The 14,556-nt window shown below is 35.5% G+C and overlaps 1 protein-coding gene across 18 annotated transcripts in view; it reads right to left on the bottom strand.

Annotated features, from left to right (window-relative positions):
* LOC129060378 (protein PPP5D1-like) overlaps positions 1–14,556 on the bottom strand; it is a 272,742-nt gene that overhangs the window by 87,173 nt on the left and 171,013 nt on the right. For 15 of the 18 annotated variants that reach the window (XR_008527053.1, XR_008527034.2, XR_008527042.2 and 12 more), the window contains one exon: positions 12,239–12,361. Coding sequence is in view for 2 of the 18 variants with exons in the window: in XM_054559427.2 (XP_054415402.1) it covers positions 12,239–12,361 (123 nt within the window). In the remaining 16 variants the exon portion in view is untranslated. Of the gene's footprint in view, positions 1–10,645; positions 11,098–12,238; positions 12,362–14,556 lie in introns of those variants that run through there. The other 3 variants (XM_054559428.2, XR_008527048.2, XR_008527043.2) reach the window with 3 other exon arrangements.

Raw genomic sequence — 14,556 nt, 5'->3', positions numbered from 1 at the left:
ATGTGCAAGTAAATTCTACAAAGCCAATAGTACGATACAAAGTCTTTTACCATTAAGAACGTCTGTTCCCATAGGCATATCATTTAAAGTTCCATCATTAGAATAATTTGTGAAGATTTTCTGGGCTTTTTTAATGTACTAAGACATGGGGTTTCCTCAGCGCTAGCTAATGCAATAGCACAGATTCATTACTCATTATTAGTCATTACTTTCATGAGTACCTAGAGACTTAAAATAGCATAAATCAGTAATCAATATTTTTTGCTAGTGTGCCTCTAAAAGAATGTTTTGAAAGGCAAGTTTAATGCTTTAGACACATTTAGGTGTACATTTTTTAGAATATCCTCTTTCAATTCATACAATTTAAATTATAAATACAATAGCCATTTGACATTCAACATCTATCAAAATATTCATGGCAAGCTCTTCTTTAGTATTTGGGAATTTCACTTCAGTTTATTTTTTTCCTTGAAATACTATTTCCGTCCTCATTCTCCCCACTCAAATTCATCTCTAAGTAACATATTTTTGTATTTGAAAGTCTTTATATTAACCATCCTTTGTTTCACCCTTTGCTGTGACTACTCTCTCTCTATATATATACTCATGTATATTTACGTTGAAATTGAAATTTTTAAAATTTTCTGTGACGATGAGTTCTTGAGGCTTAAAACTTTTCTTCTGGATTCAACTTTTATTACAATGATTATTGATATGCAAATGATCAAGTCATCATATTTTGAATTATTATAAATAATCATTCATCACCAGAACATAAAATTTATTTGTAAATGTATCTCTTCATGAAGTGGAAATTAATGTTTCCTTATTTAGTGCCCTGAGGTTTTACATATTGAAACAATATATTATAGTAAGATTTGATATGAAATAAGAGATATACTTGTTGAAAAAGTGTGATTATATGATTGCGATAAGGAAGATAGGAAAGAAGATTCATCTTCACATGACCTCAGGCATATTCTCAAGGCAGATTAGTTTTAGGAAAGGTGCATATGAAATTCAAGGATATTGCAATTGATTGCCATTGAACCATGTCTACCATAATACCACCTGTGACGAGAATTCCTATAAATCTCTGGTACTGTTAGTTCTCCCGCAGGGAGGAGGCAGGGATGTTTCCACAGGTGAACCTTGGAAGTCAAACAGCCTGATGACACTGTGTGCCAAAGGGACAGAGGGACAGACGAGAAAGAGGGAGAGGCATTGAAAAAGGAACTAAGACCTATAGAAGAAAATGAATAACCTACTATATACTATTTTATTTCAGACAGGATAGTGCTAAAAACAGGTAATTTCTTTTTACAAAACATGTGGATTTTACTGAATTAGTACTTTTATTAAAATATCAGCATAAATGATTTTTAACATATATTTTACAGTGCACACATGCATAAATGATATTCTTGGCTTAAACTGTATTAAATGGTTATTCAAGTTGTTAATTTTATCAAGGCATTAATCTTTTAATTTCTTCCATGGAAATGAGTTGAAATGCTGACTCAAACATAATCATGTAAAAAAATTATAATCCACTCTCTGAGAATGGGTTCATTCAATCATTTTTTTTTCATTCAATAAACATTGAGTACCTTGTATGTGCCAGGCACTATTCTAATTTCTGCAGACAATAGTATTGACTAAAACCAGGTCATTGCCCTTATGAGGCTTCCATTCTAGTGGAAGGTATAAACAATTAAAAAGATGAATATATGCAATTTTCTCACATTATCCCAAAGTTCCTCAAGATTTTATTTTTTCTGAATGGTAAATAAACTTAACAGATACAAATTTTATATCTTATTCTTTTTTAACACAAGACATATTTTATTTATTTTAATTGTTTGCTAATTAATAAACAAGGGATCATTAATAACTATTATTAAAACTATGATTAATAAATGAGCCAACCAGGACAATATTAGAACATGCTTAAAAGAAAACTAAATGAGTACAATATGAGCAGTCAGGGATGCTGAAATTACTTTGTAAATAGATACAAAACTGATTTCTTGGAGGTACATTAGAAAAAATTGATTTATGCTTTTATGAATAAGAATCATTTTTATTGCTACCAATTCTCTACAAATTACAGTAAGAAAATAGCTCATAAACAATGGAAGGCACATATAACCCAAAAGAGTATGCTAGACAGGACACCAAATAATCTTTGCCTGTTCAAAATCTTTCACATTTTTTCTGACAGTCTCTCCCCCGTGATCATAATCTCAAAAGTTATCCTTGATTATAAAAGGCTTATTATATTGGACCTGATTATTTACATAGGTGCAGGAAGAGTATTTATTTACCATATAAGCTCCTTGAGTCTGCTTTGCAATTCCTGTGTCATACAGTATTGAACAGCTACAAAGTCCATAAATTAACCTTTGCCTGGATTGTTGTAAGGAATCTCAGATTGTACCTTTTAAAAGCCTCTATTTTTCTATCTCAAGGCCAGGAAGCTAAGCCTAAGAATCTCTCCCCCTCATATTTCACCAGCAGCGGGTTGTACAATGGAATGAATTATACTATCTTCTGGAAGTTCCCCATATTTTTGAATGTTCCTTGCCTGCCAAAAATTTTTCTTACTATTCTTAAGGGTAAGCCTGGCCCCCTGTACGCCGGGTATCACTGGGTCAGTTTCCTTGGGAGAAGTTTGGAGGCATTGGCATCTAAACAGAGCCCTTTTTTTTTCCTTAAATAAAGACTTGTCATACCTGATTTAAAAAGCATTATTTTCAACTATAACACCTCAGGCAAAACATTAGAAGACAGATTCTACTTGTCCCTATGTAAATATTTCCATGAAAAGTTGGGAGACTAAACTTCTGAATTATGGAGATGGAGTGGTAGTGGGTTGAACTACGTCCCCCAAAATGCTATGTTCAGATTCTAACACTTGTGAGTGAGATCTTATTCGGAAATAGGCCCTTTGCTGCTGTAATTAGGAATTTTGAGATAAGATCATCCTGGCTTTAAGGGGGATCCTATATCCAAAGACCGGTGCCCTTATAAGAAAAAGAAAAGAATGTTTTGAGACATAGACACACTGGGGTAAGCCATGTAAAGACCGAGACAAGAGATTAAAGTTATATACCCACAAGTCAAGGAGCGCCAAGGATGCAACCACCATCAGAAGCTAGGAGAGAGGCAAGGGAAAGATCCCCTCTCAGAGTCTTCAGAAAAAACAAGCTGTGATGACACCTTGAATTTTGGACTTGTGACCTCCAGAATTTTAAGAGAATAACTTTCTGTTGTTTAAGTCATCAAGTTTGTGGCAATTTGTTATGGCAACCCTAGATAACTCATATAGGTAGTTATTAAGAATCAAGTATTATCTTAAAATGCTTTAAGTTTAAAGAAACAGATTTTACTAAGTTATATGCAGTATAGACAGCTTAAGAAGAATAAGAGCTCCATATATTCAGAAAATGGAAACTTAAAACAACAGCAACAGTATGCCAAATTATGGTAAAATTTTCTGCTTTGGTTTTTTTATTCCCAGGAAATTAATTTTTGCTCTGCTGGTCCTTGGATTAGTAGTCTGCTTTCATGAGGCAGTCCACTAATACGGTTTGAAAGTTGTATAAGTGATGTTAGCTCTGAAGCCCGTACCTGAGTCTAGTCTTTGAAGTGCCAATCATTTAAAAACTCGGAGACTTTTGGCCAGGCGCAGTGGCTCATGCCTGTAATCCCAGCACTTTGGGAGGCTGAGGTGGGCGGATCACGAGGTCAGGATATCGAGACCATCCTGGCTAACACGGTGAAACCCCATCTCTACTAAAAATACAAAAAATTAACCAGGCATTGTGGCGGGCGCCTGTAGTCCCAGCTAGTCGGGAGGCTGTGGCAGAAGAATGGCGTGAATCTGGGAGGCGGAGCTTGCAGTGAGCTGAGATTTTGCCACCACACTCCAGCCTGGGTGACAGAGTGAGACTCCGTCTTAAAATAAATAAATAAATAAAAAATAAACCTCAGAGACTTTCTTTGTTGGCTTACAGCTTATGGCAGAGACTTCAGGCAAGCATCAGAATACAACAAAATTGTGTATAGATGAAAGAGATTTGATGGCTGTTATTAATTTGTCACCACAATCAGAAATATTGTCATCATAATAAAAAGTATCCAAATAAAAAATAGTAAGATTTTCTATTGGGGTATAATACATAACAAACTTATAAGAGTTTTGAGCAGTTTTCCTCCCGGGGATAAAGCACATTAAATAGGGAAGACATTGACAAATTCTTGTATGGACAGGAGATGGGAAAATACTGGGTAGAAGACGGTAGTTCCCCAGCAAAGGCCCCACCCTCAAGCCTGGATACCCACGGCCCTATGTGAGAACAGGCCCCCAAATTTTTTAATGTTTTCACACCTAAAAAGTTGCATTTTGGCCCTCCACGCCCCCCTACCCTGTACCCATATAAACCCCAAACCCCAGGCTCCAGAAGCAGACAAGGAGATGAGGAGATGAGCAGGCAAACGGCAGAATGGCATGGCAGAGAAGGAGAGAGGAGAAGGAGTGCTGGGAGGAGTTCAGATGGGGACGGTCAGAGAATCAGCCACTGGAATGCCAAAATGCAGAGGAAGATCATCTTCCTACTCCATACTCTGTCCAGCTCCCCATCCATCCTGCTGAGAGTCACCTCCACCACTCAATAAAACCTCCGCATTCATCCTTCAAGTCTGTGTGTGACCCAATTCTTCCAGGATGCTGGACAAGAGATTGGGATACAGAAAGCTGTCACACTGGCCCTCTGTTCTTACAAAAAGGCAGAGAGTCCACTAAACTGGTTAACACTTAAACTGTCCACGGATGGCAAGACCAAAGGAGCACACTGTAACACATGCCTACTTGGGCTTTGGGAGTCAGAGACACCCACCCCTAAATGCTGCGGTGGGGCCAGAACCCAAAAGCACTTGCCTCAGTTCCTGCACCTGTCCATCTGCCTGCTCCCCCTCCCATAAAGGGTTTGAGCTGAACAGAGAGCCATACTCCTGTCACATGTCCTGCAAGGGGGGCCCAGAAACTCTCCCGTTTCAACTCCAGGATTTTCCATATTTCTGAGTACTTGTATTAATACAATTTTACCTAGGTAATACACACACTATCCAGAAAAGGCTGTGTCTCTCCTGACCTGACAACTTTTCCCATGTAACTCTTGTAATAATATCACATCACATGAACATAAATTTGACTCATATCTTTCTTTCTATAAGGTAAAAGAACATATCTTTGTGATTTCTCATGGGGCTTCTGGGAAATCTCAAATATAGATTTAGGTGAAAAATATGCCCTGAAAATCTTTTCATTATCTTCTAAATTCAGGGACGAATTTAGGGAAGGCAAAATCAAGAGTTGTCAGAGGCAATTTTGGAGCTTTCATAATATAGAATGGGTATCTAAGAAACAATTCCTAGTTGCCTATTTCATAAAACTGATGTTATTTTAAAAACAAACCTAGAGGATAGTATCATTATAAGAATGTTAGCTCTTGCATAAGTGAGGAAGTTTTGTTCTTTTTTGTTTATTTTTTTCTTAAATAATCGGGAACATAATAGAGTCAATACAAAGCACAGAAAATTGTTCTGGTGAGATAAAGCCTCTGCTATCTAGGCAGGTTGCACAGAAATAAAGAAAACCCTTTCATAAAGTAGGTTAACACAAATCAGTAAACTAAGGAAGTGAGCCCTTCAAAAGTGAGCAAATGTTACTAAAAATTTAACCGACTTCATAGCTTCTTTTCAGATGTAGGTACGTTAAATCAAGACTGACAAAATCCACTTTCCAAGTTTTGCCCTTTCTTATGCTCTTTCATATTTGCAACATGTTGAGCCTTTTTTTTAGGACATCATATGATCTGGGGGTCCTTGGAAAACCCTCAGAAGATCTGTGAGGTCAAAACTATTTTTATAATAATGTTAAAATGTCATTTGTCTTTTTTGTTCTCATCCTCTCATAAATGTGCATTGGAGTTTTCCAGAAGCTATAGGCATGATACTGCCATAGATTGGATGCAGAAGTAGGTTGAGAATCTCCCTGTTCTCTACTAATTTATATTAAAGACATTTACAAAAATGTATAGCAACGCTACTCTTGTAAGAACTTTTTTAAAACCATTGTTTTTATAAAAATGTTTTCTATTAACATGAAATTTGCTTACCACTTCTATCTCTAAATAAATCAATGAGCCAGTATTTAAACAGTATTTAAACATTTATAATCTTTAATATGGAAAAAATTATAGTTCTAATCTGCAAAATCATGCGGTTTGAGATCTTCAGCAATTTCTAAGAGTGGAAAGGTATTCAGAGACCAAAAGATTTGGGAAATGCAGCTTTAAGAAAGTTCTACTTTTTCCTTAAAAAGCAAACACACATACACAGTCATTTTTCTCTGTCACTATTACTCCCTGTTTAGTCTCAACCAACATATTAATTACAACTTTTAACCAGAGTAACCAACTTCTATTTCTAAAGTCATTGGAAGAAATTTATTTCTTAAAATGTAATTTTAAATGTATACATAGGCCATCCTTTTAGTTCTGAAATATACAGACAGAGAAAATAAGTAAGTGAAAAAAAGCTCAGGAAGATTAAAGGGACTAGACACAAAGGAGCACACGTTTTAGAGATTAACAAAACTTCATTAAAATCACAAGTTATCACACAGGGAATTCAATATTCACCAAGAGACAGGCTCCCTATTTTATGAATGTTTCCAGAAAAATCTAACAAGAGCACAGGAAGGAGGCCTGTCAGAATCAGAGCCAAAGCAAATAGGCTTTAGTTAAAAAGACTTGGTAGGCTCACTGAACAGCAACACACTCCTGACTATCTTACTTCTCCCTAAAGGAATGGCAAAACCTGCACTATCTGAAAATTAACCAAAGGTCTAATGACAGACAGGAGCTCCCTAAGTGACTTTCTTTAGTAAAGATGATCATGTTATCTATGGTAGTGTCTCTATCTGTTCAGGTTGCTATAATAAAAGTGCCATAGATGGGATGGTTTATAAATAACAGAAATTTATTTCTTACAGTTCTGGGATGCTGGGAAGTCAAAGATCAAGGCCCCGGAAGTGCCTGGTGAGGGCCTGCATTCTGGTTCATAGATGGCATCTAAGCTGAGCTCTCACATGATGGAAAAAGTAACAGACCTCTCCTGGGCCTCTGCTATAAGGGCGCTTATAAAAGATAAATGATAAGCCCTCATGACCTAATTACCTTTCAAAGGCACCACCTTCTAGTATCATCACACTGGCGATTAAGCTTCAACATATGAATTGTGAGGAGACATAAACATTCAATCCATAGCATGTCGGTTTTGCTTATTGTTTTCTGCAAAAACTAATATCAGTCATGTTACTAGATCTTAGTAGGAAATGGTGACCATACAACAGAGTACAATCAGAGTCTGGTGAAAGGGAAGAAACTACATGTGAATGTGGAAAGTCAATTAGGCTTGAGGAATTTCTAGAAATTGCCCTGTGCAGTTAACACAGTGTTACACTGTTGCTAACAAAGCTGTCCATACACTTATTGGCTGAGAGAGATGACACCATGTAGGCTTTAAAGAAGCATTGCATGAACAAAAAGCAATGCTGAGATAGCAAGTTTTTTGCTGTCACATTGGGAAGCATTATAGAGAATGATTATACTCACTATAGCCAATACATTGCACTAGAGGCACTCACATACACTGTTCAGCCATGTGACTTCACATCTTTTCTGGAGGACTATTGGCCACATAATTAAAGTGTTAAAATGATGACAATTCTTTTTTTTTTTTTTTTTTTTTTGAGACAAAGTCTTGCTCTGTCATCAGGCTGGAGTGCAGTGGCGTGATCTCAGCTCACTGCAACCTCTGCCTCCCAGGTTCAAGTAATTCTCCTGCCTCAGCCTCCCGAGTAGCTGGGACTACAGGCATGCACCACCATGTGCAGCTAATTTTTCTGTTTTTAGGAGAGATGGGGTTTCACCATGTTGGCCAGGATGGTCTCAATCTCTTGACCTCATGATCTGCCTACCTCAGCCTTCCAAAGTGCTGGGATTACAGGTGTGAGCCACTGCACCTTGCCAAATGATGACAATCTTTTAATGCAGCAATTTTACTAACAGAACTTACCTTAAATGAATACTTACATGTTGTCAAGAAATGTTATTATAGTGTGTTAATAATAATACACAGGTTAGGTGAGAAATAACCTAAATACACATCAATGCAGAATTGGTTCAAAATAGTAACAGTTCATCCATGTAACAAAACACTATTAGTAGTTACAAATAATAATGTGACTTCATTTAATTTGTTTATTCACTTGACAAATATTTAACTGCTCACAATATTCTAGGTACTATTCTATATTCTGGGTACACAGAAATGAATAAAACAGAAAAAGCTCTGCCTTCCTAGAGATTACATTCTAGCTACAGAGATAGACAAAACATAATATTAAGTAATGTACATAGTATATTATATTAGCACCAAGAAGAAAAATTAAGCAGTTAAATGGGATGGTAGGGTTTTTAATAATGTGGCTAAGAAAGGACCCTCTGAGAGGGTGGAATTTGCAACAAGACCTAAAGTAGGTGAGAGAATAAGCCATCCGTGTGTGGAGGAATAGAATCTAACCCAGAGGGAATGGCAAATTCCAGTGCCCCTGAGGAACAGAAAGGAGCCCGCATGGACTGAGGGGGAATGAGCAAAAATGTGAGCAGTAGGAGATGAGGTCAAGTAGGAAAAGAGGTACTGTGATGGGCTTTGGAAAGGATGGAGGAGAGAAGAAATGTGATCTGCCCACATTGTAATAAGATCACTCTGGTTGCTGCATTTAGAAAAGACTAGAATTACCTAAGGGTAGAAGGAAGGAGACCAATAGCAAAGTTTCTGCAATAATCTAAACAGGGGATAATGGGGGCTTGGACCTGGGCGTAGGAGGTAGTAAACAGTAAGATTCAGGGTATATTTATGTCAACAGAAAGTTTTTAAAAATCAGATCAGATGTAGGATATTAGTAAATAAGTTAAAAATTATTTCAAGGTTTTTTTCTTGAGTAACAGAAAGATGGAGTTGTCATTCACTGATGACAACCAGGGAAGAGGAGTAGGTTTGGCAGATAACATCAGAAAATCAGGTTTGAACTTGAACTTTGAAGTTTTTAATATTAAGTTTGAGATGCCTATGAAACCTCTAAATGAAGATGTTAGTCAGTTGTATGCAGCAGTAAGGAATTCAGAGAAGGTAGCAGAGTGGAGATATGTATTTGGGAGATGCCACTATGCAAATGATATTTAAAGGTATCAGACTGTATGTGTACTAAGAAAATGGTTGTGGAAATAGAGGGAAAGTGATGTAAAGACTAAGCCCAATAATATTCCAATGTTTAGAGACTGTGGAATTGAGGAGAAGCCAGTCAAAAAGACCAAGAGGCTGGGCACGGTGGCTCATGCCTGTAATCCCAGCACTTTGGGAGGCCAAGGCAGGCCGATGACCTGAGGTCAGGAGTTCAAGACCAGCCTGGGCAACGTGGTGAAAACCCATCCCTACAAAAATATAAAAATTAGCCATGTGTGGTGATGGGCGCCTGTAATCCCAGCTACTTAGGAGGCTGAGGCAGGAGAATTGCTTGAACCCAGGAGGCGGAGGTTACAGTGAGCCAAGATCATGCCACTGTACTCCAGACAGGGCAAAAGAGCGAGACTTTGTCTCAAAAAACAAACTAACAAACAAACAAAAACAAAAACAAAACAAACAAACAAACAAAAAACAAGAAAGAGCAGCCAGAAAAGCAAAATCAGAAGAGCTCTGGAAGCCACATGAAGACAGTGGTTCAAGAAGAAAAAAACAACAAGGATCCAGTGTCAAGTGAAGGTCAAGTAAAATGAAGAATGAAGATTGCACATTGAAATAGAAGTTAGTGGGGAACTTATCATGGAACAGTTTCAATGGAATAGGTATAAAAGTCCAATTAAATCTATAGATACGTAACATTTCTAAATCCTGTTTAAGAGCAAAAGTAGCATATAAAACAATACATACTTGGAAAATTATATATACACATATATATGTTTATATGTGTGTGTGTTTATATGTGCATGAATGCGTTATGTTTGGCATTTAAATACATACATAGAAAAAACCTGAAAATCTCCCAAGATAGTAATAGAGGTTATTTTAACAAGTTATACTTTAAAATATTTACTTTTTATGTTTCCTCTACAGCTTTTTTTTTTAGTTACTATCTATTACTCTTGAAATCAGAGAAAAAGAAAAATCCCAATAAAGCAATCTCCTAAAAAATTAGGAATAAAAATACATAAAGAAACAATAAGGTAATCTGTAGTATGGTAAAAACATTTTTAAGATAAAGGATAAGTTAAAGGGATTTTTAGTTCCTGTTAAATGAGGAAATGTTTCACGAAAGTTTAGTTGTAAAATATATTTGTATTTAAACATTTGAAGTTCATAGAACCCTTTCTTCTTATACTGTATTATTTAGTAAAGTGTGTTCTTTCACTAAAAATACAAATCTGATTTCAATTTCTCTTAATGGTTTAAAAACAAGATGCTGAATTTACAAAATTCATAAGAATATGCTTTAGAAAGATGGAATTTCATTCCTTTTCGTTACAAATTTATTCCTCTTTATTTTTTCTACAGCTGAATAAGTGTTTAGTGTAGTAAGAACTCATATTTTGCACATTTTAATAGTGATATACTTCAGGGAGGCCTCAGTTTACCAAAAAAGATTATCAAACATAATCATGACCCAGGAAGCAGCTGTATCCCATTTCCAAAGAAAAAAATGCACCATGCTGAACTGTTTAAAGGAAGTAATATAGTGGTGAATTTTTTTTCATGTGATTTAGTTTGAAATACTGTGCCTAAAATGCTGAGCTTGAAGTCCCATAAAGCTTGGTATGCTTTGCAAAAAGCACTCCCAGTTTAATTTAGGCCAGGCCTCCTTTTGCTTTGAAGAAACAAAAAAGAAACATTAGCTGTTCTTGGCCTTATCCTTAGGAATCAACTGAAGACTTCCCAGTGGTCATGGTGATATCCATTGCAAACAGATAATTCCTGAATGAATGAATGAACGAATGAAAAGAAAACAGTGCGTTACATTTTATCTTGATAGAATGTAAATGTAAATCCTTGAGTGGCTTATAGTGAAATATATTTTTCATTGATGTGAGGCAGTTTTCTTTCAAAACTATAATAGCTTTCTATAATAGCTTCAGACATGCACTACTATTTTTAGACCAAGCCTCATGGTGCTGTATCACCTATCTAAAATATGTTTACAGAAAATACTTATATATTTACTCCTGAGTTCAAATAATATAAATGAGGCTCAGTCTATCTCAGATTTGTTATTCCCATCTTCCTGTCTTCTGTTATAAGAACTTCCTCTCTCATAGTCACTGTGAAAATACCTTGTCTTTCAATATCTCCATAATTTGAGCTTAGAACACAAATAATATTTGTGTTAAATAACCAAAAACTTTTATCCTGATCTCACAGAGAGAAGTTTAAATGACAAAAGCATATGAAATGCACATTTTAGTGTATAAAACAACAAAAAATAAAGCAATGAATTATAGATGAAAGTTATTAAAGGGAATGATATGCAATATGTGAAAATATTTGATTGTTCCAATGGAATATAAGAAAGAAAGACTAATATATATATTAGTCTAATATAATAGATATAACTAATATATGTAAATATATAATCAATATAAAAATATATAACATATGTTTGTCTTATAATAATATAAGTCTAATACTTAATAAAGGAACACTAATATATGTATTACTCTAATATATATTAGCTGAATATATTATATTAAATATCATTATATTTTATATATAGGAAAATGGTAGACAAACTCAGCAGTGCCAACAACTACATTAAATGTAAATGGACTAAACATTCCTATTAAGAGACAGAGAAATCAGTATAAATTTTAAGAAATGAGCCAAGAATATGCTTCTTACAGGAGAAACACTTAAAATTAAAGACACAAAGTTGAATGGGAAAAAGTATTACCACGCATTTACTAATCATAAAAAGCTGTTATAACTATATTAATATCAGACAAAACAGACTACAAACAAGGAATACTATCATATATAAAATGAAAGTTATATAATAAAGGGTCAATTCATCAAAAAGATGTAATAACATAAATACTAATTTAAAAAGAGTTTTACATACCTGTAATCCAAACCCTCTGGAAAGCCAAGGCAGGAAGATCATTTGAGCCTGGAGTTCAAGGTTGTAGTGAACTGTGACTGTGCCACTGCACTTCAGCCTAGGTGACTGAGCAAGACCCTGTCTCTGAAAAAAAAAGGAAAAAAAAATGTTTTAAATCAGGAAGAAAAATTGCCAGAACTAAAGAAAGAATAAGCCAAATTTGCAATAAAAGTAGGATTTTTGTAGATGTTTATCACTCCTTTTTCACTAATTTATAAAACAAATGGGTAAAATATGCATATAGAACATTCGAACAGCACTATTGCCTTAGTACAAACTGCTATACAAAAGTATCATAGACTGGGTGGCTTAAAAGCAGCAGAAATTTTTTTCTTACAGTTCTGGAGGCTAAAAGTCTGAGATCAGAGTATGTAAGTCTGAGATCAGGGCATGCTTGAGTTCTGGTGAGAGCCCTCTTCCAGGCTGCAGATTTCTAACTTCTCCTTGTATCCTCGCATGGCAGAAAGAGAGCTAAAATCTTTCTGGTGTCTCCTTTATAAGGGCACTAATCTATTCAGGAGGGCTTCATCCTCATGACCTAATTACCTCCCAAAGGCCTCGTCTCTTATTACCATCATATTGGGGATTAGGATTTCAACATACTAATTTTGGGTGGACACAAACATTCATTCCATTGTAGATATCAACCTATTGAACATATATAGACCCAACAACTGCAGAATATATATGCATTTCAAATGCAGATAAAAACATTCACCAAAGTAAATATGCTGTGACATAAAACCATAATAATTTCAGAAGCTTGGTGTCCAATAGAGTATAGTTAAAGACAATGGAATTAAATGTAATCAATAACAAAAAAGTCTAGATAACATTTATTTTTTGTGCTGAATAGTATATTAACAAAATATAATTTAAATCAATTAAAGATCAATTCCATTAACAATAGCATAAAAACATAAAATGCCTAGAAATAAATATACCAAAAAATGTACAAGAACTCTGTTCCAAAAACCACAAAATATTGCTGGGAAAGATTAAGAAAACTTAAACACATGGAGAAGTATACAATGGTCATGGGTCGGGAGACTCAATAATGTAAAGATATTAATTCTTCCCTAAAGTTATCTATACATTCAATACAATTCCAATCAAAATTTCAGAACTTCCTATATAAATTGAAAACTGTTATAAAGATTTTGTATGAAAATACAACATAACCAGAATAGCCAAAACAACATTGATGAAGTTGAATAAACTTGGACTATTCATGTTTTTCTCATATTATTTTAAGTTCTGGGATACATGTGCTGTATGTGCAGATTTGTTACCTAGGTATACATGTGCCATGGTGGTTTGCTGCACCTATGAATCCATCATCTAGGTTCTAAGCCCCAGATGCATTAGGTATTTGTCCTAATGCTCTCCCTTCCCTTGCCCCCCAACCCCCACAGGGCACAGTATGTGATGTTTCCCTCCCTGTGTCCATGTGTTATAATTGTTAAACTTCCACTTATGAAGGATAACATGTTTAGTTTTCTGTTCCTGTGTTAGTTTGTTGAGGATGATAATTACCGGCTTCATCCATGTCCCTGCAAAGGACACGAACTGATTCTTTTTTATGGCTGCATAGTATTCCATGGTGTATATGTGCCACATTTTCTTATCCAGTCTATCATTGATGGGTTCCAAATCCTTGCTCTTGTAAATAGAGCTGCAATAAACATACATGTGCATGTGTCTTTATAGTAGAATGATTTATAATCCTATGGGCATATATCCAGTAATGGGATTGCTGGGTCAAATGGTATTTCTGGTTCTAGATCCTTGAGGAATTGCTACACTGTCTTCCACAATGGTTGAACTAATTTACACTCCCACCAACAGTGTAACAGCATTCCTATTTCTCCACATCCTCACCAGCACCTGTTGTTTCCAGACTTTTTAATGATCACCATTCTATCTGGCATGAGACGGTATCTCATTGTGGTTTTGATTTGCATTTCTCTAATGACCAGTGGTGTTGAGCTTTTGTTCATATGTTTCTTGGCTACATAAATGTCTTATTTTCAGAAGTGTCTGTTCATATCCTTCACCCACTTTTTGATGGGGTTGTTTGCTTTTTTCTTGTAAATTTGTTTAAGTTCTTTGTAGATTCTGGATACTAGCCCTTTGTCAGATGGATAGATTGCAAAAATTTTCTCCCATTCTGTAGGTTGCCTGTTCACTTTGATGATAGTTTCTTTTTCCTTTAAGACAGAGTCTCACTCTGTCGCCCAGGCTGGAGTGCAGTAGTGCGATCTCAGCTCACTTCAACC

The sequence above is a fragment of the Pongo abelii genome, chromosome 6 (genome assembly GCF_028885655.2).
Source record: "Pongo abelii isolate AG06213 chromosome 6, NHGRI_mPonAbe1-v2.0_pri, whole genome shotgun sequence".
NCBI classification, from domain to species: Eukaryota; Metazoa; Chordata; class Mammalia; order Primates; family Hominidae; genus Pongo; species Pongo abelii.
The sequence above is the reverse complement of the archived record's forward strand: the minus strand, read 5'-3'. Positions and strand labels throughout refer to the sequence as shown.